The sequence below is a fragment of the Sparus aurata genome, chromosome 15 (assembly GCF_900880675.1).
Source record: "Sparus aurata chromosome 15, fSpaAur1.1, whole genome shotgun sequence".
NCBI lineage: Eukaryota > Metazoa > Chordata > Actinopteri > Spariformes > Sparidae > Sparus > Sparus aurata.
In genome coordinates, this window is record NC_044201.1 from 20,085,645 (window position 1) to 20,109,715 (window position 24,071).

The 24,071-nt window shown below is 41.4% G+C and overlaps 1 protein-coding gene across 19 annotated transcripts in view; it reads left to right on the forward strand.

Moving 5' to 3' along the window:
• The window catches only part of camk2g2 (calcium/calmodulin-dependent protein kinase (CaM kinase) II gamma 2), a 58,673-nt gene that overhangs the window by 1,183 nt on the left and 33,419 nt on the right, over window positions 1–24,071 (forward strand). For all 19 annotated transcript variants that reach the window (XM_030441567.1, XM_030441548.1, XM_030441549.1 and 16 more), the window contains exon 2: window positions 86–180. In XM_030441567.1, coding sequence (XP_030297427.1) covers window positions 86–180 — 95 coding nt within the window. The remainder of the gene's footprint in view (window positions 1–85; window positions 181–24,071) is intronic.

Consider the following 24,071-nt stretch of genomic DNA (forward strand, 5'->3'; position numbering starts at 1 on the left):
CCGTGCACTCAAGAGTTTTGTTGTGTTTGAAGTGCTTTCACTGATCCGTCACCTGGGTTCATCGATTTTTTCTCTCCCGCTCCAGGGGTGCCTTCTCAGTCGTCCGTCGATGCGTCAAGAAGTCCACCGGCCAGGAGTATGCTGCTAAGATTATCAACACGAAAAAGCTCTCAGCCAGAGGTAAGTGCAGCCGATGTCCACTGTGCAGCTTGGTGTGAATTTATGCAAACTGAAAGCTGACAACAGTAGGCTGCTGGAGCCGCTCAGTGGAGTCAGCCGGAGGTTCGTTTCCTTAAGAGCAGCGATCCAGGCACTCTATCCCGTCCTCGTCAGCTGAGATTCCTGAAAAGCTGGAGGCCACTTGGCAGAGCTGAGCTTAGCTGCTGCGGTTTAAGTTGTACAGTGGGCTTCAGCGGGCTTTGGCATTCGCCTGTAACCATTTTTGGTTTGTTATGGTTACTGTTGGGTCTCTTGCAAATGATTGGACGTGCACCAGCTTGACCTTGAGCCTAAAATATCCTCAAGTCTGGCAGCAGCCTGAGGATGAGATAAAGGAATGTTCTGGTTCAAAACAACTTGGGTGAATTGAGTTGAACAGTTTGGGCCTCAGTTTGTGTTAATGAGGATAAAAAAACTGCACACACACACACACACATACACACACTTAATTGCTGAAATATGGGAACATGGTAACATTCAGAGTGAGAAACAACCAGGTTCCCCTAACAAACTGACTTCAACTCTGACCTGCTGTACAGACTTTTCTTTGGCTCAGTATTTGTACCTATTTTGTTTTATAGTATCGCAAGAATCACAAAGCTAAGCCTTCAATTTTCTTATTAAATAATTGCCGTTTTCTAACACCACAGGTCCATAGGCATAGTTTGACACTTGCTCTCGGGAACATCTTTTAACTGAGTACGCACAGTCCAGCTACCTTTGTTACGCATCAGTGAGAGCTAGATAAGCACTCCATAAGCTCCTGTCTTCTTCTTCTTCTTCTTCTTCTTTGCTTCCTATTAATCCTGTGTGGTGTTTTACATATGGGCTTCAGTAACACAAACACCGAAGTAGTCTACCAAGCTTGCCATAAAGTCAAAAACAGAGCACAAAATTAGTTTTCTGACGCTTCATACTGCATAAGGCAAACGGTTAAAGTTTGTTAAAAATGAAATATCAGTTTTCTTTAGGTCAATATTATACTGTCAGGCTTTCAAACCATTTTGTAGAAGCTAAAATATGCGTACTCATTCACAGATCACTGCTCTTTGTGTAACAGAAATTTGGCTTGTGGAATCACTAACTGACTGAAAAAGAGTGGTAACTCGTCGCGTGTCACATGACGGCTCGACAAGGAATTTACGACCACTGGGTTTGGTCTGGTATTCTAGAAATTCCCCTCAAGCCAATGAAAAGTGCTGCAAAGATCACCAAGAATTAGTCTTTCAGAAAAACACAGTTTGATTGAATTCAACCTTATAAGTGAGTGTAATTTGTTCAGAGTAATTCCAGTGCAGATCATGTGGCCTGTCTTGAAATGCAGGACGATAAAAATGTTCACTAAAACGTTTTTGAGCTTTTGTAGCCTGATAGCCATGCTGTGGGCTAGTTTGCCTGTAGTCTATGCTTACGCAAACCTGGCCTCGCTTTGTTATCGTCCTGCCTGCTTCACGTGTATAAACCTGATCAGGTGCCTCCGCACTCCTACTTGAGTGACAACCTCACATTACAAGTTGTGCAGTTGTGTTCAGCAAACAGAGCTGGAGCACATGGCCGAGCCTGATACACATGCTGTACACCGTGATGATCAGGGCTGCGACTGACAATAGTTTTCTTTATCTATTCATCTGCCAAATGTGTACATGATTATCTAGTCTATGAGATGGAATTTAAAATAAAGAAATGTGAAATAACCCCCCAAAATAACATATCGAACAGCTCTATCAGGAAAGAATGAATCTTTCTAGAATGGTCTGGGGTTGTGCATTTAATCAGACCAACCAAGAAAACTCTGCTTTCTTTGATAAAACGATCAAGGATGATTAATAAATGTTTGCTGCATCTCAGAAGCAACAAATTCCCACTTATCTAAGAACCCAATCAGGCTAAAGATGTTACATCAGACTCGCACAGACAGGGCTTGACGCTTAGCATTTTCCCAAGTAGCACGTGTGCTCCTAAGTTGAAAAATCTAGTAGCACACAAATAATTTTAGGGGCACGATGAAAAGTTACCAAATAATGTGTTTTTCTTTAATAAAGTGATATAAGGTCAACGAGGAGGCATTTATAAGCAAAACAATTCAATTAATAGCTTTTTAAGTTTTAGTTATATTCTCTCAAGAGTGCAGAGAGAATAATACTGTAACAACTCATGTATTGTCAGTTATTTATTGGTGCAAATGTGCACAGTGCACCTGAGACAGTATCAAAACAGCAAGTAAAATTCTCCAAAAAGTGCAGAGAATAATACTCTAACAAGTACTGACAACAGACAGAATGTGCTTGAATTTTAAAGGGGAGGGAAGGGGGTCAATGTCCTTGAATTTCAGTTTACAATACATTAATTCGTTTTCGTAAAGGAGCCACGGGAGCCACGGGAATGTTTTCCTCCGGTTTCTTCAGTCACGTTAGCTTCTTCATCTAACTCTAATTTTTCCTCGTCCACCATTTCGGCCTCGGTGCCTGGGTCCACAGCTTCTGGCTCTGTCGCCCTTTTAAAATAATCGCATCATAATTATTAATAATTATAATTTATAATAATTCCGCAGCACGTCGGCAAGCACACTCACTACGTGTAAATCACGTATTTTTAAACAAAAATTTCAGCTGAGGCTGCATTCAAGTGCACAACCGGCCACAACCTCCAAACGTCAGCAACACATCATTAAACATTTATTGAACGGTAAAATTTGGTAGTCGCACACGTGCTACTAATTGCATTTCACAATTCGCACTTAACTATTTTTTACTAGCATTTGCGACAAGGTGCTCGCACTGTCGAGCCCTGCACACAGATCAGGGCCGATGTCCACAAAATGTTTCTCTAGGCAAAAAAGTGATTGCAGTGTCTCAGGAGCACTTGGTTGAAGCACCTGTGCAGTGAGAGAAAAAAACTCTAATAGCCAGAACCAGCTTCTCCTCCATTTTCTTGGTTACTGGGATGACAAGTCCTTCCTGGTCTGATGGTTCCTGGTTCCCGCCTTTTTTGTGCAATGGTAGTTGAAAATCTCTCAACTTTTTCAGAAAAAGACAGCTCCGTGCAGTCGCTCTTTATCAGGCAACCAATCGTGTGGTTGCCTGATAAAGAGCGATTGCAAGGAGCCGTCTTTTTCTGAAAAAGTTGAGAGATTTTCAACTACTAGTGCACAAAAAAAGCGGTGTTCTCTGAAAAAAAAGATGCTGGGTGCAGCTCTTTTTCTCTGAGCGGCCACATGCTGCCACAGACACTCTGTCCTCACTGGGACCAACTGAAAAAAAAAGATGCCAGCGCTCAGAAAAAAATGTTATGTGGACACATGAGAAATGAGAATGAGAAACCTTTTGTATTGAGCGCTAAGTTGTCGCACAATGTGTTTGAGTGAATTTGCCTGACTTGATATTGCAAATCTTGAGCAGACTGTGGTGTCATAACCAAATATTTAACATTTTTGCACATTTGAATGGTTGTTTGAATCTTGAATAAACAATAACAGTCCTGTTGTCAACATTTAAGATGCTCTGCCTTTTTGTTTTTATCCCTAGATAAAGTGATTAAGATAATCTGTCTCGATTTATGGGACTTTGGTGAAATGATGCTTCCATGATTTCCAGTTCTGGGGTTTTGAAAGCCCAAACGACAGTCAGATGTAATTTGTAGGCTGTAATAACCTGGATTTGTCTCTTAAATCAGTGTGATTAGTGTGTTTGTGTTGGTGTGTGTGTGTGTGTGTGTGTGTTTTTGCGGCAGTTTAACACATGTTGAAATACCACCACCTGTGCTTCAGTGTTTGCGGCAGATTTGTTGTCATTAGTCTGCCTGTTACTCTGTGTGTGTCAGATTATTCCTTCTGCTGCATCGCTGAATCTAAGCTCCCTCGTCTGTTGATTTTTTGGATGGCACATGTGTTTTCCTTTGCACATGTATCACAACGATCCGTCACTGTTTCCTCTTCTCGTCTTGGTGTGTGAACGTGTTGCAGACTCTGTGTGTGTTCGTCCAAGTAAGCGTCAGACCAGGCCACCGAAGGTTGAGTGATGATATGAGCGTCAGATCAGGGCCAGTTCTGGACTGATAGGGCTGCTCTTTTCCCAGGAGACGCAGACTGAATTGCTTTCCCCCTCTGCCTCTCTCTCCCTCTCTCCCTCTCTCCCTCTCCCCCTCTGCCTCTCTCTCTGCCCCTCTCTCTCTGTTTCTCTCCCTCTCTGTCTCTCCCTCTCTCTGTCTCTCTCCTTCTCTCTGTCTTCCCCTCTGCCTCTCTCTCTCTCTCCCCCTCCCTTTGCTTTTCTGCCTCTCTCTCCCCTTTCCCTCTCTGTCTCTTGCCATCTCCCTCTGCCTCTCTCTCCCTCTCTCTCTCTCTCTGCTTCTCTATGTCTTCCCCTCTGCCTCTCTGTCTCTTCCTGTCTTTCTCTCTCTCTGCCTCTCTCTCTCGCCCTCTGTCTCTCTCTCCCTCTGCCTCTCTCTATCGCTCTGTCTCTGACCATGTCATTTTGTCTCTAGTTTGCTGTTTTCTCCTTCCCTCCTTCTCTATAAACACAAGATTGATTTAAAGAGAGATCTTAAAAACCCTTCTCACCAGGCGATTTGATCTAGTGTGTGTGTGTTTGTTTTTTTTTGTGTGTGTGTTTTTTTTTGTGTGTGTGCGTGTGTATGTGTAGGGGTGTGTGTGTGTGTGTGTGTGTGGTTTTTTTTGTGTGTGTAGGGCTGTTTTGGCAGTGGTCAGGAGCTAGTAACCCGGCAACAGCAGGGGTGAAACTCTTCATCCCATAGGCTGTCTGGCAGAGAGGCTGCGTTCTGTGTGTGTGCGTGTGCGCGTATGTCGGTCACACAAACACACACACACGCAGGCACACAAAGATGACTGCTCTTTTCTCACTTGAAGCACAAACACAGTTGCACACATTTTCTCTCACCCACTTAACGGTTCTCACACTCAATGCGTACAAGTTCTGTCTGTGTGCAGCTTCACAATGTGAACTCACACACTTTAGTCTGTCCTCAGTGGCAGTGCCCTTAAGCAGAGCTGAAACATCCTGATGCTGCCAATGTGTTTCTCACAAACACAAGAAGCATGATCTCCGCTGCCTCAACCTCTGGCGTGGGGACACTGGGACCTGCACCCTTGGGTTTACTAATCATTCTGTCATTTCCTACAACTCAAGTCTTACTTATGGTTGAGGCCTTTGTTTCTTTAGGTCATGATAACCTTGTACTGGAGAGTTTATAAGAAAGGGGGGCAAACTACTTAAAGCCCTTTTGAAGAGAGAGCCAATTAGCCTTGATGGCTATGCTAATGTGAGACTAACGCTTAAGGAAGTATCACTATTATCGTTTCCCTTTCATTTTCTTTAAAAAAACACACAAAATATACCAGATTTTCTTTTAAAATGGTGTAGTGGTGTTGGGTAGATTATGTAGTCTCCATTCGCACTCAGACATTAAACATCTTGGCCTCACATGTTATACATACACACATAGTCCTGTTTGCAGAAGTACTGCAGCAGCTGGAGGTTCAAATATGCATTTTGTCTGACCTCTGCTTTTGCATTCCTTGTTACTGTTTGCAAACAATGGACGCACAATCTATCGGCTTTGGTGGTTTGATGTCTAGGGAACTTCGGAGTATCACTTGTACTTACGAGGTGTGTGTGGGTGTGTGAGTGTGTGCGTAGGCGGTATTAATCCCTATTCTGTTTGGCTCAGGAGGGCACATCGGCTCGCGGTGAGGTCAGCGATTATGGCTGGGTCGTGTGGCGTCGCATGCATGCGCACAGTCGCTCAAGCGGATACTCACTTACGCACACGTGGTCTGTCACTTCCATTGACATTCACACACGTGTGAAGCAACACAGAGGCACATTGTGAGAAACACACATTTACTTACTTACTTTTATTTTATTTCATTGGTTGAGAAGCACATTTTCTCATTCAGAGCCTTGAAAGTCTGTTCAGTTTTTATATTCTTGAAGTATTATCAACAGTTTAGGGATCATATTTCAAAGTTGGAAATTTCAATGAATAGGATACAAACAGGACCAGTCATGCAAAGGCAAACACAAAAAGTACAGAAATATTTAGACTACAGGTGCACACGCCCTTTAAAATGGACAATGCATGATAAGCTCAGCGTGTACCATGCTACCAAAGTTTGGTGTTTTATTAACAAGGAATTGATGAACTGATATATCTTCAATTCAAGACACAATTCAGCATTTTGCAACACATTGCTTCTTTCGTCCAACCAACACTAAAACCCAATGACTTTTTATTATGATCATCAATGACAAACAAAAGCACCAAATCCTCGCATTAAAGAAGTTGAAACCATTTTTTCCTTGAAAAACTACTAAAACGATTAATGATATGAAGATAGTTGGCGTCAAATTTTCTTTTATTCAACTGATCGTTGCAGCTCTACTCAGATGTGTAAATGCTCCTGCAGTCCAGAGCTATTGATACTGAAAGCCATAAAACTGTCCTGCTGTATTTCACAAGTTACTCAAGCGTCCGTTTACAGAAGTAATCACAATTATTGTTAGCCCGAGGCAGCAGTGACAACTTGATAAAAACCCTGGGAAGCAGAAGTTAAGAAGGGAACTGTGCTCATAAACTTAAGTTACTTTTACTTTGCTACTGAAGGGCTCTCACATGCTTTCATGCACACTTGAATGAAAAGAGAGCGAGTGTCTCTCCGTGGCTTTTGCGATGAGCCATGACTTCTGTATGTCGCGTGTCGAGGCTGGAATCCGTTTTGTACAAAGATTAAGTACCAGAAGTCCGTGGTTAGATTTTAAGGATATGATAAAAGGAAGTTTGCGAGATATTTTCATATCTCCTTTCTGACAGTAGGTTCATTACAGTGGCTCATCTCATTGAGTGAAAAGCCAAACTTTGCACATCTTCATGAATATAAGCAGGTCAGCATTCGCTTTTGCTCACTCAGCTTTATCTGCAGCTTCTCATTTATGAAGCTCGCTGTCATCATCACCAGTCTTCTACTGTTACTTGTTTTTCTGACGATGTTGAAATAAATCTACTTATACATGTCATGGCATGTGATGACCACTTTTAATGTTAACCAATGCTCTGTTGACTCATGAAACGCCTGTCAGACATGCAAGGTTTCATAGTGGGAGAAAAAACAACAGCGCAAGTTAAGAAGTTAAAGAGGAAGAGAAGGAGGTTGAAGCAGCCTAAGGTTGCTGTAATATATGAAGACCTAAACTTCAAAGCTGAAAAGACACACAACAGAAACAGCATGCCACATATACTCACGGTACATCTGTAGTTTGTACAAGTACTGTTTTTGTATGAGTAACTTGATTTGACCAACTGAATGCATTTCATCTGAATGCTGACAAACCAACCAGCAAATGCACACACAAACATACCCCCCTCAGCACCAGTTGTGGCTGTACATCGGGTGTAAGTCAACAGACATGCCTTTTTACCTTTTTTAGTACAAAGATGAGACTTGGGTGCACTCGCAGAAACCAACATTTTCCATCAGTGTTTTAAAATATCGCTTTACAAATCTTTAATTTCCAGTGGACTCAAGCATACAGTAAGATACCTGTGTAAGGCCAGTGACCAGTTCTGTTAAATGAAAGCCCACTCTTGGTCAGACTGCCCATCTATAATGATACTTGGTCTTGTTTTACTTGTGTCATTTTTTTCAGTAGTATTTCTTAGAGTACCAAATGCCAAAAACACTGATTCCAGCTTCTCAAATATGAATTTTTGCAGCTTTTCTCAGAAGTTAATTGACTTCAGGCACCGTTGAATGTAGGTCACCCGGGTTTTTGCGGCACTTGGAGCCCAACACACCATCCCTGTAGTTCTGTATGTAAATATGGAAGGAAATAGACTTGAAGTGCAAAAATATGCTTCAGGAGGAGTTTACCTGCGCGTTGTGCGAAGAAATGCAAGCTTTTAAGCGGCTGGGTGGAAACAGCAGGATCGATTAAATGAAAGCGCGTCTGTTACATCAGACGATTGTGAGACGTTTGACTGAAACACGCAGCTGATACGCTTTGCGTGCAGACATTGGATCACCCAAAAGGAAACACTGTTGACAGTGTGATCTGTCTTGATGCTGTTTTGTGTTATTTTTAGCTGCAATTATGTGTCACATATTGTGTTGGACTGTGAAGTGAGTGTATTTTTACCCTGTTATTAGGTAAGGCCTTGTGATGTCAGCGAAAGAGAGGAGGAGGAAGGAGGGAGAGGCTTGCGGCACTCGTCCCGCTGTTGAATTATTGAGGTGCAAGGCTGGCACTTCTCTCACTGAACATGGACAAGTGCTGATGAGTGGACCCTCGTGCTCCTTTTTTTTTCAGTCACTATCCCCTTCTTTTTTCTCTTTTACCACTTCCTCCTCCCTCTTTCTTGTCATCTCTTCCCCTCTCTGCAAGACTGCCACATTGCAAGCCAGAACGTGTGTGTTTTTAGGCTTTTGGTGGGCTTCTAGTGCACTCGCTAGAGGCTGATTGGCAGAGGGCAGATAAACGTAGCAGCACTGCGCGGTGAATGTTTAATGGGACCAACTGTGAATATTTGATGAGATGGAGAGAGTGAGAGAGTCACATATGGAAACAAAGATGTAGATATGGAAAGAGATAAATGATGCACTGTAACACATGCATGGTGTAAGTCCTCCCTCAGCTCGCAGACCTTCCTCTTTTCTTATCAATTCTTTGAAATGACAGCTTTGCGTATGGTTCAGAGTGTTTTCTACTCGCTCCTCCTGTCATATTCATCTTGCCCTCTTTTTCTCTCTTTATCTAATCATCATTATCCTGCCTGTCCAAAGCATATGGCATCATGCGGCAGCCAACTTGAATAAAATTTTCATTTGCCATATAGTGCTGGACTAGGACAGAGGATGCTCATTGAGATTGTAAATAATACATAATGAAAAAAATGTCCACTGCAATTTTTCAAAGCCCAAGCTGACATATCCACATTCTTGTTTTGTTGGACCAGCCATCCAAACCATCTATATAATAGTCCAATTATATAGTTAAATATCATATGTGACAATAGTATTCAGGTTGGAAGAGCTTGAACCATTGAATTTTTGGCATTCTTGCAAAAAAAAAGGAAAAAATGAATTTCCTGTGGTTTCTGCCATTAAGCAATAGTTTGTTTCGTTTTTTTGCCTTTTATGGCTTTATTGATAGGTCAGCTGAAGATATGACAGGAAAGGGGGGGAGAGAGAGTGGGGAGTGACACGCAGCAAAGGGACCCAGGCCGGAAGTCGAACCCAGGTCCGCTGCAGAGCCTCAGCACATGGGATGCACACTCTACCAACTGAGCTAAACGGCGCCCCATTAAGCAATAGTTAAACGGAAAGACTTGCACAACACAAATTGCTTGTTCGTGTCAATGATTAACCAAAACCAAAAGTGTTTTTAAGATTATACATATAAAGCAGAAGCTAGTACAAGCAACTGTTCATTAGCAGCCCAGTCGTCAAAATACTACATTACATTTGCATTTTTCATATGTGATCTATCAACATTTCAACGACATGTTTCATATTACGTTCAGATGACATCTAAATGAGTTGACTGAGAGATTACGACCAAGCAAAAGACCATCATCCAGGACCACGTTTCGATCGGCACAACGGGTTATCTTTAATGACACTGTCTGGTCATTTTTTCAAGCCAAAACAATATCTTTTCCTAATAATAACCAAGCACGTGTCCAAACCGCATGCAATCTAGCATCAGTGACAAAACCAGCTTGATTTCATTGTTTCTATTGGACTTAATATGCTGCGATGCCCAGGTTTTAGCCCAATGACCTGTTTCTATTTTAACTTCTGCCGAAACTGTTGATTCTTAAAGCTACAAAGCAATTACAGAAGAAACACTGAGGTTGGTGGCACTCTTACACCACCAGGCCACAAGGTCCCTGTTTGATTCACATGTCTGCTCTGTGCTCTGCAGCTGACGCAATTAGGCGATTACTTGATTTGTCAGTTGACAGGGAATGATTCATCGTTTTGGTAATTTTTCAAGCGAAATATGCCACAAACATTCTCTAAATTAAAGCATCTATGATATGAAGTTTTCTTGCTTATTTTATTCATACACAATAATCAACGGATTGATGATAACCTTTGACTGTTTGTTGAATAAAACAAGGAATTTGAAGGATGCCAGTTTCGGCTTTTAGGAAAGAAAAAACAATTTATTGATTGTACAGCTGTACCATTGAATGGAAACTCACTAGTTTGTGTCAGTCTGCCTGCCAACACTTCATTGGATTACATTACACCAGGGAATCTCAGGTGTCTGTGCATGTGTGTCCATCTGTGTGTATGTGTGTTCGCTTCCTTGTCAGATGCGGTCACGTCAATGCGCGTGTGTGAGTCAAACAGGAGGTCTTGTTTGTATGTCCCTCTTTTGACGGTGATGCCAGCCTTGTACATGTGCGGCGCTTCAAGAACGTCCTTGACTGAAAGCTTGCCTCGCAGTCTGAAGTGTGCAGATGCTCATACTTTTATTTCTATTGTATTCTGGCTCCAACACCTCTAATGAACCTTTATTGTGAAAGATACTCCCTCACTTCACAGTCGCCCTGTGTCATCAGTTTCTTTTTCTTTCTTTTATTTTCACAATTTGTCTCTTAAATTCACTGAGAGCTCAGACAATCAGACGACAGATTACTTTAAAGGGATTTTTAAAAAAGATTTTACACACACACACACACGCACGCAGACACACACACACACACACACACACACACACACACACACACACACTCACACATAGGGTCATGTAGTTGTGAGATGGGTGCTGTAATTTCACTTTACAGGTAAATAAATTGCTGTTTTCTAAATAGAGAGGTTTTTATTGAGATTATTTATTGCCTGGTTGGAAGATTGAAAAGGCAATAAAGTAGCATACACAAATAGAAGATGCATCCAGCAATAATGTGTGTGTGTGTGTGTGTGTGTGTGTGTGTGTGTGTGTGTGTGTGTGTGTGTGTGTGTGTGTGTGTGTGTGTGTGTGTGTGTGTGTGTGTGTGTGAGTGACAATGAGATCATATCATGCCGCCAATGCGAGCTCTCTCCATATATTACTTTTGTTCTCTTGCTGTTCTTTCTCTGTCTACCTCTCTGCCTCATAACTGTTTTGCCTCATCCGTTTTGCCAGCATCCGGACCAAGACGTAAAAGGAAAGAGGGAAGGAGTTATGTTAAGTATGGGGGGGGAGGGGGGGGGGATGTTAAATGATTAAAGAAGAAGAGACGTAACGAAGTAGATAAGTAAGGGTAAGTAAGGAATTGAAGGAAGGATGGAAGTGAAAAATTTCTTCTGACATTCCGGCGGTTAATCCAGTCCTGATCACCCACTGTCATGCTGTCAATCAAGCAGCTTTACTCCTTCCTCTTCCTCACACCTCACAACCAAGATTACATATGATATAGTTGGTCACCATATTCACTTGGTGTCAAGTACAATCAATAGTCACATATTGCAGTCTGAGGAAACCCACTCAGAAGGCCTGGCTGTCAATCAGACAAATTGATGTTTTCAAGGAAACGTCTCAAGAAAGTTTTATTTTCTGTTTACTTTGATTTTTTAGGGCTTTAATCTGACAGCAGTTGTTGAAGTAAAAGCTTCCAAAGCAGGGATTTAATTCACAGTTGGAGGTGTGAGTATAGGTGGGGTTGAAGTAAAAATGTTGTCTCGGGCCTCTCTGTCCGTAATAAATGTCAGTTGTCTCCGTGTTAGTTGAGCTGTAGTATGATGTGTTTGTGCTCTGCTGTCAGTCTGTTCACAGGTTGTGTAGAGCAGTGAGAAGAGTTGTAAGTAATTTGTGGCTCCAGACTGTCTGTGTGTGGTCTGATAAATGCCTTGAGCGATGTCACCTGAGTCGGCGCCCAAGACTACAGGTCTAAAAATTAATATTTTTTGGTGAGCTTAATGGCCCTCTGTAGCTCCCTCTTCATTGCTAGTTGAGGCTACATTAGTCCACTAGTAGAATAGGTCATTCAAATTTTAAGAATTTTAAGATAATGCTGTCTGCTGGACTACATGGCAAACATTTTCAAACTGTCCTTCCACCCACCTACCTTTAAATTGTGCAAGCAACATAGAAATTAAGTCAACTTGGACATATCTTGATACTACCAAAGCAAACATATTGCTAAACACCGTTCTTTCCACCTCATCGCATTTCATTTGAGTCAGTAATCTTTCAACAGGTCTATTTGCTTGTCTAATCATTTTATTGCTTTATGCCTTTGACTGTTCATTTAACAAGATGCAAAGCCAGGAGACGACACATACATCACAACTTGGCTCTAAATGCAAAGAAACCCAAACACACAGAACAAAGTGATCTATGTAAATATTTGTTTACCTTTTGTACTCATTATCCCTATTTACACTAAGGTTTCTTTACACAAGGCTGCTATATTCCCAAGAGAAGGATGTTTGACCAGCCGCACACAAACACACACCCATAGTTTATTGTTCTCTCTTCTGTGCAGGGCTTTGTCAGATATGTCTGTTTAATACTAGTTTCCCCTCAACAGTAGACACCTGCCTGCAGGCTCTTGGCCAGGTCTGTTTGATAATAACAGGTGACAGCTGCTCAGCAGCTCTACAGCAGTTTGTAGTATCCCAATAAATTTGTTTCAATGGAATTGAGTGTGCGGCTCCATCACTTGGCTGAAGTGTGCAGACCTGCTGACTGGCACACCACCAAAATACTCAGTGCGTTTGTGTGTCTGCTTCCAAGGTTACAATCAAAACAGCCTTTCAAAATAAAAGTCTTTTTAATAATGGTATTCCGGGCCTGCTTTAGTGCAGTGTTGTGAGGGTGATGCAGGTGACGGCTTTACAGTCCACTCCAACCACTTGATCACCAGTGAGATATAGTTACAAATTGTGTTGGAGTGCCAGCACTTTAAAAGGTTAAAGGTTCATTTATTAGTCATTTTACAACACCAGGGTTGTAGAATACATTTTGAATTTAAAACGTTTTTTTTTTTATGTAGTGGGAGGATGAATTGAGGAGTCTCACAGCTGGTGGAAAGATGCTGCTCTTCAGTCTGGTGGTGTGGCAGTGGATATTTCTGTATCACATGCCAGGTGGAAGATTGGTGAACTGTGGCTGGGGTGAGGGTTGTCTTTTAGTTTCCTTTATTTTCCAGTGGTTCTAAACTCAAACTGGGATGATTTAAGAAAAATAATAGTAACGTCTCCTCAATTGACTAAAATGTAATTTGCATGCCTTTTTAGACTGATTAAATCAATAAGCCAAAAAATGAATATATCATTGTGTCTCATAAATGCAGGTAGCCTGTGCAGATATTTGTCCCTTTGCCCTGGTACATGACCAAACATATATGTTTTTAATCATTGTTACAGCTGAGCAAATATCCTGAATGAATGATTAAATAAACAATAATTATGTCATCACTGGAAAGTGGACATGATGTACTTTACTTTATAAGTAGAACAATCCATCCAAACCTGTCTGGCTATAGAAAACACAATCCTCCGAGAAAAGTGTGATAACCGCACACACACAGCTCATTGCTAACACAAAGCGCTGTAAGCCTACAGTGTCAAGTCAAATCCTGTGTGTTAAGAAACTGGACCTGTTCCACAAGCCCCAAAACAAATATCCAACTTCATTATAATTTTTGGCAGGGCAATCCTGGCAAATGTAAAATTGAGTCATTATGTGTTCTTGTGGAGGAGATTTGTCTCATACCAACTATCACTGCTCAGCTGTCTGACCTGATCTCTGTCAGCTGTCGCTCTTAACTCAGCTTTACTCTTTGCATTAAATTTCTGCTGTACTGTCACTTCATTTCTTACCAAAAAGGACTGGCAGCCTCAACACACAGTGGAGGCCATTGTCTGTTCTCTCAGGGAATAAAGAGATAAGTCTGTCAGTCTGTCTGTGTCTGTGTGTCTTGGTGTGTGTTTGATCGACCCTCAAAGCTGGTCATTGTAAGGGTTGAAGGATGTCTCTTTGGAGCAGCCGCTCATCAGTGATTAGTTATCACCAAGCCGGGATCAAGGCTGCTCTCTGACACATCAAGGCTGGGAACCCGGGCAGTGTTATTTATGTGTTGGAGTAAAGGTGCCAGAATTTGCCTCCAGATCTATTCTTAGTACTAATTTGGGTGTCATCATCACGCATGGTTTAAACAGTTCTGCAGCCAAAAACTTGTCTCAACTGCAAAATTAACAGGCAGTGTTGGAGACACTGCCACCATTCCTCAAATGCTCTAGGTAAAGTCTGTGTTCAAATATGTCAGCAGAAACCAGTAATTGTCAGTTGTTAATCAAAGCCGGGTAAACTTGAGTTTGACCGTGGGATTGTGTTCTTTCACCCCAAACAGCCAGACTACTTTACTGTAAATTAGCTGTTAGCTTGCAAGTGACAGCACACATCCTGGGTGTGTCTGCAACTATCATTGAATTCAGCACTCTGGTTGTCTCTCTTTGTGTAGTAAAATTAAAGTAAAATTTCCCCTCCAGCTCTAGTCGGCAGTCAAATTGCAAAAACGGGAGTCAAGTTAAAAAAAAATAATCTTTGATCCCTACTTTCTTTTGAAAACGCGTCTGTAGCAGAGCTGAACCTGACGTGACTCTGGGTGTTTATTCCTCCAGAAGGTCTGGCTCTGCAGCCGACTTCTCCACCAGAGTTGGGCAACTCTTGAGCAGCTGCAGCGGCTTCCCACACAACATCAGCAAACATGTTTATGTTCAAGCAGAGATGAGGAGCAGGCATAGATCATCATTTTTTGGTCCATATTGACAAGTTGGCATAATGCAAATTGTTTAGAAATAGTATTAAAAAAAGTGTTGTTCAAAAACATTGTAGCAGCTGTTTTTTAAAGATAAAAGACTTCATGCAAGTGCCTAAATGGCTTCTAATTTAGCAAACAAAGTGTATGAACTCACATTCTCTTAACCTAATGAACCCTGTGTAGTTGTCGATGTAAATTAGCAGCAGGGCCACGCTCGCAGCTCACACAGCTGTAATACGCAAGCGTACTTAATGACATGTGGCATGGTGAGCTGGCAGAGAACGTGCGATAAGTGTAATTTACCTTTAATCTCATTGTGTATTTGCTTAGCCAGAGCACAGGGTAGTTGAGATAATAGGAGGAAAAAAATGGACTTTGTGGCAGTGTCAGAAAACCACAGGTGGCAGCTGTTTATATATAAATGTGTTATTCAGGTGGGCATGCTGTGATGACATAGTTTTCACCTCCACTCGTAAACTTTTAGAAGCTGGACCGCTTGCTGCTCGGATCCATTATTTTAAAAGAACAGTAAAACTAAGAACATTAGTTTGGGGTCACTGGATAAAAATGATGAGATGATGATGCAGCTATAAAGCTCAGGATTTTTCTCAGTTGAGATTTAATGAAAGATGAAGGTTAAAAAGGGATTCTGAACAATACCAGAATGCCTTCACGCATAATATCCCCCCCCTTTCTGATGTTTGGTGGGAGGGTGTTGGTTCATGTTACTTTACTCTGTTAGTGTGTGATTAGAAACAGGGTAGGGGTGATGTTTTATGACTGATGTCACAGTCAAGACAGAAGTGTGGTGTAGAGACACAGAAAGAGACGGATGAGTGAAACAATCCTGTTAATACAAGCCATAGGGAGAAATAGACTTACCAGAGATACACAGAGGCAGCAAGGGTGTAAGGAGGACACCATAGAGAGAAGTTGCTATGGCCTCACTTTTGTCTTAACTACCAGTGCTGATGTTGTGTGCCCAACAAGAGGAGCATGTTCTCAGTTTGAGTTAATGTCATGTTTTAAAGTGAATACACACAATGTACACATTTATTAGTTATGTTGGAAACTAGATTCACTTTTGAAGCAACGTGATACAGCCGTGTCTTGTCTATTCCAGCTAAGTATTGATTATCCAATAACAACATTGCCAATGTGAGATCTGTTACCTGTAAACACAGTCAACCTTTCAGAGAAGGAGAGAAAGAAAGACACTTCAGACAAGACACGAAAAACATGTGAATACATCCATTGCTCTTCACAGCGATTGTTTTAAGGCTCTAACAGACTGTGTAGCTTACGAAAATGTTGCATGTTATATCTTTAAATAACAGATCTCACATTAGACATTTCACATCAAAAATGTTCAGGTTGTAATTGTTCTTGTAACTATGCCATTAATCATTTGCCACCCTGCTTTGTCCTTTGCCTTTGCCACTTCATTATGATGAAAAACATTGTTGGCATAATTAAGGAAACGGGACTAATCAGTAGTGTTGGACCAGCCAATTAAAAGACAAAGAAGGCAGGATGAAGGGAAATGATTGCAGAGGGATAATTGGTGGAGGAGTCCAGGCGGTTAGGCAATGTTACCAGGGCAGAAGAGGTAGGGTGTCGTAACAGAAGAGAGTGAAAGTGACAGGAGGACAAAATGATGTCACTAAATGCTAGACTTGTCAAGTAATTTGGTATTTAAATGCTGGTGAATGTCCTCCACGGATGTTGTGTAATAGAGCCATGAGCAGCCTTTCAGGCAAAGGTCGGGACTGCAAATATATCCTCGTTCCACCTCGATAACTTCATCCGACTGGAGAGTCTCGCTGTTACTGCTGCCTTATTCCTGTGATATTAAACTCTTCTAACTTTTGGCATCATAAAGAAGGGTCCATACCCCCTTCTGCTGTTTCCCCACAGGAGGAAGTTTAAAAGAGGTGAAGCGTCAGCCATATTTGTTCTCCTGTTGGTCAGAGTGAACTTTTCTAGCTAAACGCTGTAAGGGGTCCTGGCAGGGACACACTTACTCTTTTCACAATGCTGTGCAGCAACCTGATGTTAATAGTCTCTCCCTGCAGGTCAGTTTAGGTCTGTTTAAGCTTCATTTACTGGTTCAGCGTAACACACCCAGTGAGCCGCACACACTGACCGAAGACTCTGTGTTAGCATGCAGAACGCGATGCACAACAGAGAACATAATAGTGAAAAACAACATGAGAGAGAAGAATGAGGATACACAGCTTGTCACTACATGTTTTGGCTGAGCTACTCTGACATCTCTCAGACCCCAACACACACAAAGACACATGCACAGACTACTGCGCTGTTGTGTTTCATCCTAAATTTGAGGGCAGAAAAGCATGTCCTTTTCTCATAATTATAACTTTAACTTGAGCTGCTGCTTATTTAAAAATGTAAACACCCGACTTGTGTTCAGAGCAAAATCCGAAGCGACCGGGAGCAGCCGGGGGGTCACAACAATTTAAACTTGAATGACAATGTTTTTTAGATGAGGCATGTGTGAGAGGCTTAGCTGTGTGCAGAACTGTATCCTGTTTATAAATTCAAAGCAGAGGTCAGGAGAGCCTCATTAAAAGTAAATTAAGCAGTTTGATTTGTACATTTCCATGTGCCTTTAACTGAATCTATCAGGGATTAAGGGAGGCTGGGGAGGGGAAACACATATAACCAAGTGGGAAAATGCTGCATTTCCAACTGGTGTCATGTTATAGCACTGACAAAGAGAGAGCAGAGTTTACCTCTTATTTACCTCAGTGCTGAATATTTGACTGTTTCGTAAGGTAAATGTGGCTTTTGCAAAAAAAAATGTCAGTCAAGAAACACTGAAAAGCAATATTGTGTCCAATTGTTTGAAAGTACTTGCTGGGCGTCAATGTAAATACAAAGACACAGTAGCGTTTGGTGTCCTCGCACCAATATATTTGTGCTTAGGACTGATCACGGCTAGTAGACAGTCACAGTTTATGCAGAACTAACTAATGGCATTTGCATCAATCTCAGCTGTGCTTTGTTGTTCATTTTCTAATTATCTAGCAATCAAATGCATTAGACTGAAATGGTGAACATTGCAAACATCATACGTGTTGTGCTTCAGCTTGTCATTTTGAGCATATTAGCATGCTGACACTAGCTGTTTGGCTCTAGACTCTTCTTCTTGTGTTGTGGTGTTTTCTTCCTGTTGGCTGAGATGCAGCAGTGCACTGTGTCTCTGGAGTCCAGCAGAGCAGAACTGGTGTCTGTCTCTGTCTTATTAGCATACTGCAGAGGACAGTTGGACAATGTTCGCCTGTTGTTTCATTGTATCATTACCATCAGAAATGTGGCATTAATAATGCCATGTTTATCCTTACTTGTATCATCTTCTCCATCACTGCCCTCCTCATTGTGTTTACATCTTCACACTGCTGACTTCGAGTAGGCTTCATGAGCATCAGCGTTGGTCCACTGACACCAGACTGACCTTTCACAGCAATGGGACGTCTGACTGGACTCGCTTGTTGATGAAGGAAGCTGTGACAGGAAGGGAATGAATCAGTGTCAGAAACTCTCATCCGCCTTTCTAGTTTTTCTCTGTACCCCTCCATCTGTCAGTCTTTCTCTGTGTCTGCTTCTCTGTCTCTCACTTTCTGTCTCATTGTGTCTCCGTCTCTTTGCCGGGTGATGCAGGGCGGGCCAGGTCAGTGTGATTCAGGGCTGTAAGCTGGAGGAGGATTGGATCTATTTATAGTCTTGTCTGCTCCGGGCCACACTGACCCTAGTCTCTGTCTGTTTTTTCTGTTTCTGTCACTCTGTCATTCATTTATCTCATATTAGTTGGTCGTCCTTTTATCCTGACTTACTCTCAGATAAGAAGACATTACCCTCCAGCGTGAAACAAGCTCTACCTCACTGTAATTCTGTCGAACAGCAATGTCTCTAAGATGCTCACACACATACTCATGCCAAACAGTTTTCTTTTTTTTCTTTTTTTTTTTAGGATAAGGGCAAAAGATCAAAGTGAATTTGTCCGAACATAAATTCTTGTCAGAAATCTATGACCGCTAACATGAAAAGTTGCCAGTAAACATTTCTGCAAACCACTCATTATGTTCACATTTGTTTGTATGTTGGGCAACATACCATATCGACATTTCTACAGTGTGAGGATTTTCTGTTTTCCTTTGTCGCACACTATTGTTAACTGAATCTGTTTGAGTTTTGGACTATCTTTAGTCGGGGACACACCCAGTTTCAATTAGCGTGTTTGTCTCTGAGAAAGACGGGAATCGGAGCATCCAAAAGTGGTCTGTGCTACTTTAGGTTGTTTCTGTGTGTTTGTGTGTGCATCGAGGGAACAAGGCTGCTAGCCAGGCTTTTAGTAGTGCTCACAGCTTCGTTTTCATTGACTTTACTAGAACGTCACTAAAGGCTTCAGATGGAATCTGTTGGTTTGTTTAATGGCTTTGGCCGAATGAAAAAGATGTGTGGAACAACAACTTGTACACACAGACACACTTTGCACTGTGTGTGTGACTCCTTCAGAACAATAGCAGCTGTGCATGAGTGGCTTCATGATGAAGTTCTTCAAAGCTGCTCTGTGTATGCTGGTTGTGTCCAATCAGCAACTCATCACACTAATATCCTTCTATGCTTAGGGTGCAGGTTGCCAGGTTTGCTGCAATCAGCAAATGAAGAATGGTACATGGCAACCATGATCTTTTGTTGACTCTGCTTGGTCTCTGACAGTCCCTGAGGAGAGGGGACTTTGACAGAGCTGCAGACTGACACTGACTATTTAAAGACGAGCTATGACAGTTATCATCTTGACAAAATCTGTCAAACCTTTGACATGCACACTGTAAACAAATGTTTTACCTATACTGATACATCCCAGTAGTGTATCGTCTCCATGTTATGAAATCTTCTACTTAATACTTTGTGTATGGTCAATCTCTGGTGGACAGGAGGTATAGTTCTGCAAGAAGCCCCGTGTCACCAGCTACATGAATGCCAAATTCAGCAACAAAATCTGCAGACCGTGCACAGCAAAACTGCCACAACAGTGACCTCTTGTCACCAAAATAAAAAAATAACGTCAAAGTTTACCAGTCAAAGTGTGTTTGGCTTGTTTTTGATGTCTGTGTACTCAGAAGTTGACTTTCATTGTGAAGTATTGTCTGTCTGTTTCCCTGCAGGCAGAAGTTAATTGACGTACATGGGGGGAGGGACGTAAAGATCGTTTTTCAAACAGTGGTTGTGGCTTGAAAGAAGCCATCCATCCACCCATCCATCATTCATCGACTGCTCCAGCCTGTTTAGGGCTTCTAGATGAGATAGTAATAAGGGGGAGGGCTGGATGGATAGATGAATACGATGATGTGCCACGCCGTCGGTCAACACTCAGTCCAATTGGGCTAAGTGCTGCGTGTTGTTCTCCTCGGAGCAGATGCTATGATATCACGGTATCTCTTTGGAAAGCTATAAAGGGGGTATGTATGTGGGTGGGTGGGGATGGTAAAGGTAGGAAAGGGTTTGACTCTTCATCCATTTCAAATTCTGCAAAGGGACTGAAAGAAAAGTACCAACGGACCTGCAAATCACTTCCTCTACCATGACAAAATATAAGGCTGTTCTCAAATCTATTTACCGAAACATTTTTTGTTGGTAGTCTGAATTAAAACACAGATTACTGACCCAAACCTGTTTGGTCTCTCCGGCCTGGGTTCGGACAAAAGTTAAAAAATGATGTCTGGGTTCTTGGCAGATGTTACTCATGGGCTCGGTTACTACTCACAACTTAATTTAGAGTGTATTGGTGTTGGTCTTGGTATTTAGAGAGCAATCTTACACACCCTGAAATCATCAACTTGGGGTGATTAATCTGACCAAAGAAGACTGAAAACTATGGTTAGTGTAGCCACACTTGAAATACAATTAATACAGTTATATTATTATTATATTTTTTTTTTTACCCTGTTAAAAGGTTTTTTTCCCATTAACATGTGAAGTTTTTCCTCACTCGAATCGAGGGTCTAAGGACAGAGGATGTTGTTCACTGTACAGATTGTAAAGCCCACTGAGGCAATGTGATTGTGATTTTGGGCTATATAAAAAAAATAAAAAATTGATTAGTCTTTTAACAAAAGTCAAAAACTTAAAGAAGTAAGAGGATATCAAATACACTGACCCTTACGATAGATTGTGGATGCCCTGAAGATCGATTATGATCAGTTGCCTACACCACAGTGTCAAAGCTGCACCCATTTGCATGATGGGTGTTAAAGTCAGTTTGCTGTCGTATTTCTTTTGGCGTATACACACAGTCAGCAGTTTGTTAGAAAAGTAGCTAAAGCCAGTGCAGTCAAACACAACAATACTGCAGTAATCCTACTGTCATAAAGGATCAAGTGTTATATGTCTTAACTGTATGGTAATTTTGGAGGCTGTGACTCAGTGCGTTATTGGATTGTATTGCAAAATACAGGGAGGTTTTCTTGTTATTTAGCATCATCCTCAACAAGGTGGCCTTACAGATGTATAAGCTTGTCCAAAACTATCCAGTAAGTAGTAGCTGTCTTTAATCTCTATGCATTTTGTATCGTTTCAGGCAGAGAACCACAGCCTTAGTTCGTTTTCCGGTGGTTTTGTTTGAACTCAGCCTTTAACCCAATGCATTTCCTGTGGTTGAGCAAAACGTGTTGAGGAGCCTATAGTTTCATGTGACTTCTTTTTGGAACCTGCTTCCCGTTGCTCCCAGGCTGCAGGACTTCGATTATAAAAGACTGAATGCCGAATGATTGTTGTTCATCACATCAGTTAGAAACCAAACTTTCTTTATTTTTAGTTTTTTTGTTGCCTCTAATCAGCCTCCACTGGTTCTGTTGGTTCTATAAGGATCCTGCAGTTTCCGTCTATAATTGATACTGATCGGCTTTTATTAAGCTGCAGTCAGTTTCTCTTGTTTCTCTTCTCTTCTATACAGTTTGCTCTTTTGAAGCCCGTTCTTATTCTCTCATCTTTCTATTGAAACTCCTCAGTCATGTTTCTAGTGTTTCTAAGCAGCCAGCTGCCAAGACTGTCTGCCATCACAAGCATTATAAAGCCGTCATCTCAGGCCAGCATTGAAAAATAGTCCTATTTTTGCAGGCTGATCCAACTTCTAAGAATACAAGCAGCCAAAATAGCCCATTATGGCTGTGAGAAGAAGGTTGTGGTATGTCTGCAGAATGCTTTGATTTCTCATCCTCTATACACACTGGTCAGATTAAGGCTCGTGTGTGTGTGTGAGTGTGAGAGGGTTAAATCAAACCACGGATATTGAACAGGATGGATACATGTACTCATGTCTGTATACAGAGACATGCAGGCTCAAAGCTTCAGCTGATTGGTTTAACCCTTTGGGTCAGAGGTTTGGGTTCAGACTGGGGTTAGTGTTTTAATCTCTCACTGTGTTTTGTTTCCTGCAGGATGTTGGTGGTAAAGACAACAGATTTGATAGTACACCAGTGCCCAAAGTCTCTGCGCCATTCCTTGAGTAGTGACTTTACGTCCTATTATCCAATCAGATGGGACTGGGATGCATGCACAGTATTTTTCTAGCGGTGCAACCTTGTATGTTGGGACGTCTTTAATATGTATTGCGATTCGGTATTATGTTTTTTTAACATGGATCATATGAAAAAGTTAAATCATCCCCAAAAAAAAAGCACATCATGTATCAGTCAGTCAGAGTCTTATTTCAGCAGCGTCATTGCTCTACTTGATAAAAGTAAAAAAAAAAAATAGTGTTTAAAGTAAACTGCTACATTTCGCTGCTCCTGCCTTCCCTGTAATAACTATTTACTGAAAGTTAATTAACTATAAATGAACAGTTTATTAATAATGGTTAAGTGTTTCCTATGCAGATTGAGATTTTTGACAAATATTAAGGTTTGTTGCACTCAGATACACATAATATGAGCTGGTAGCTCGCAAGGGTTGGCTTCCCACAATGATTATATCGTCAGTAGATATTAGTAAATTATTACTAAAGAGAGATCACTGGTCTTCATATAAAATACACAAGTGTAATTTAATTGTTATATTTTAAATGCTTTGTATGCACACAAGACCACAAACTGTATATTTACATGGTCACTGTGGAATTTTAAAACCTCAGTGTTTGCTGTGAAGGAAGGAAGTGTGTCCTATTCCCTTTTCCTGACAGTGTTTTTCCAACCAGGCAGGGGAATCGAAGAAACCGACAGCTTCTCTAACCTCTGGGTTACCTCCACCCTGTTAGCTGGCATCTATGATTCTTATAAGAGTTTACTTACTGACTTCCATTTTGCAGAGTTTAGTTTCCTAACACAAGACAGGGAAACACACACAGTACATTCAATAAATTAGACATGCAGGAGAGGAAATAAGCCTTAAAGTCCTATTCAGACTTCAACAACATTTACTTCAATCTGTTTAGTCATGTCTGAAAAGTGCTTACGCTTGAAACGTCACACAACGAGGTAACAAATGTTCATGGGAGCATTATCCAGTGAGCTGACTCTATTTTTACTTTTCACTTTAGTCTGATGACTCATCAGGGTTGAACTTGGTCACGATACATATTTAAGATGTAAGACTCTTCTGTTTCCTTCTCTTATTTTAGCTACTGTTCTCATTCTAAATAGTCACTGAAATAAAATGCAAATCAGTGCCATGTTTCCATCAGCTCCTGTTTTGAGAATATATTTAAGGGAATGATAAGATTAGATAATTATCAAGCTCTATGAGCTCTGACACATCTTGACATTTCATTGCTGCTTTCACTCCTCAGATGACATTTGTGCTATACGACAGCAATAGGGTTTGCTTTGCAGTCATGTTATAGGATACTAATCTGAGATAGACTCTTTTTCTTTTTGGGCTCTGTTGTAAGGTATGTGTCCTTGACCGCTGTCTTTTGCTGCGTGATGTAGTTCTTCTTTTTGTCTTCTTTTATCTTTTTTGGGCATTCTGTTAAAGTGGATCATAAAATCCTCACACTTGAGAAGCTGGAACCAGGCACAAAGCAAACATTTGGCATTTGCCTGTGAACATTCTATATCGAT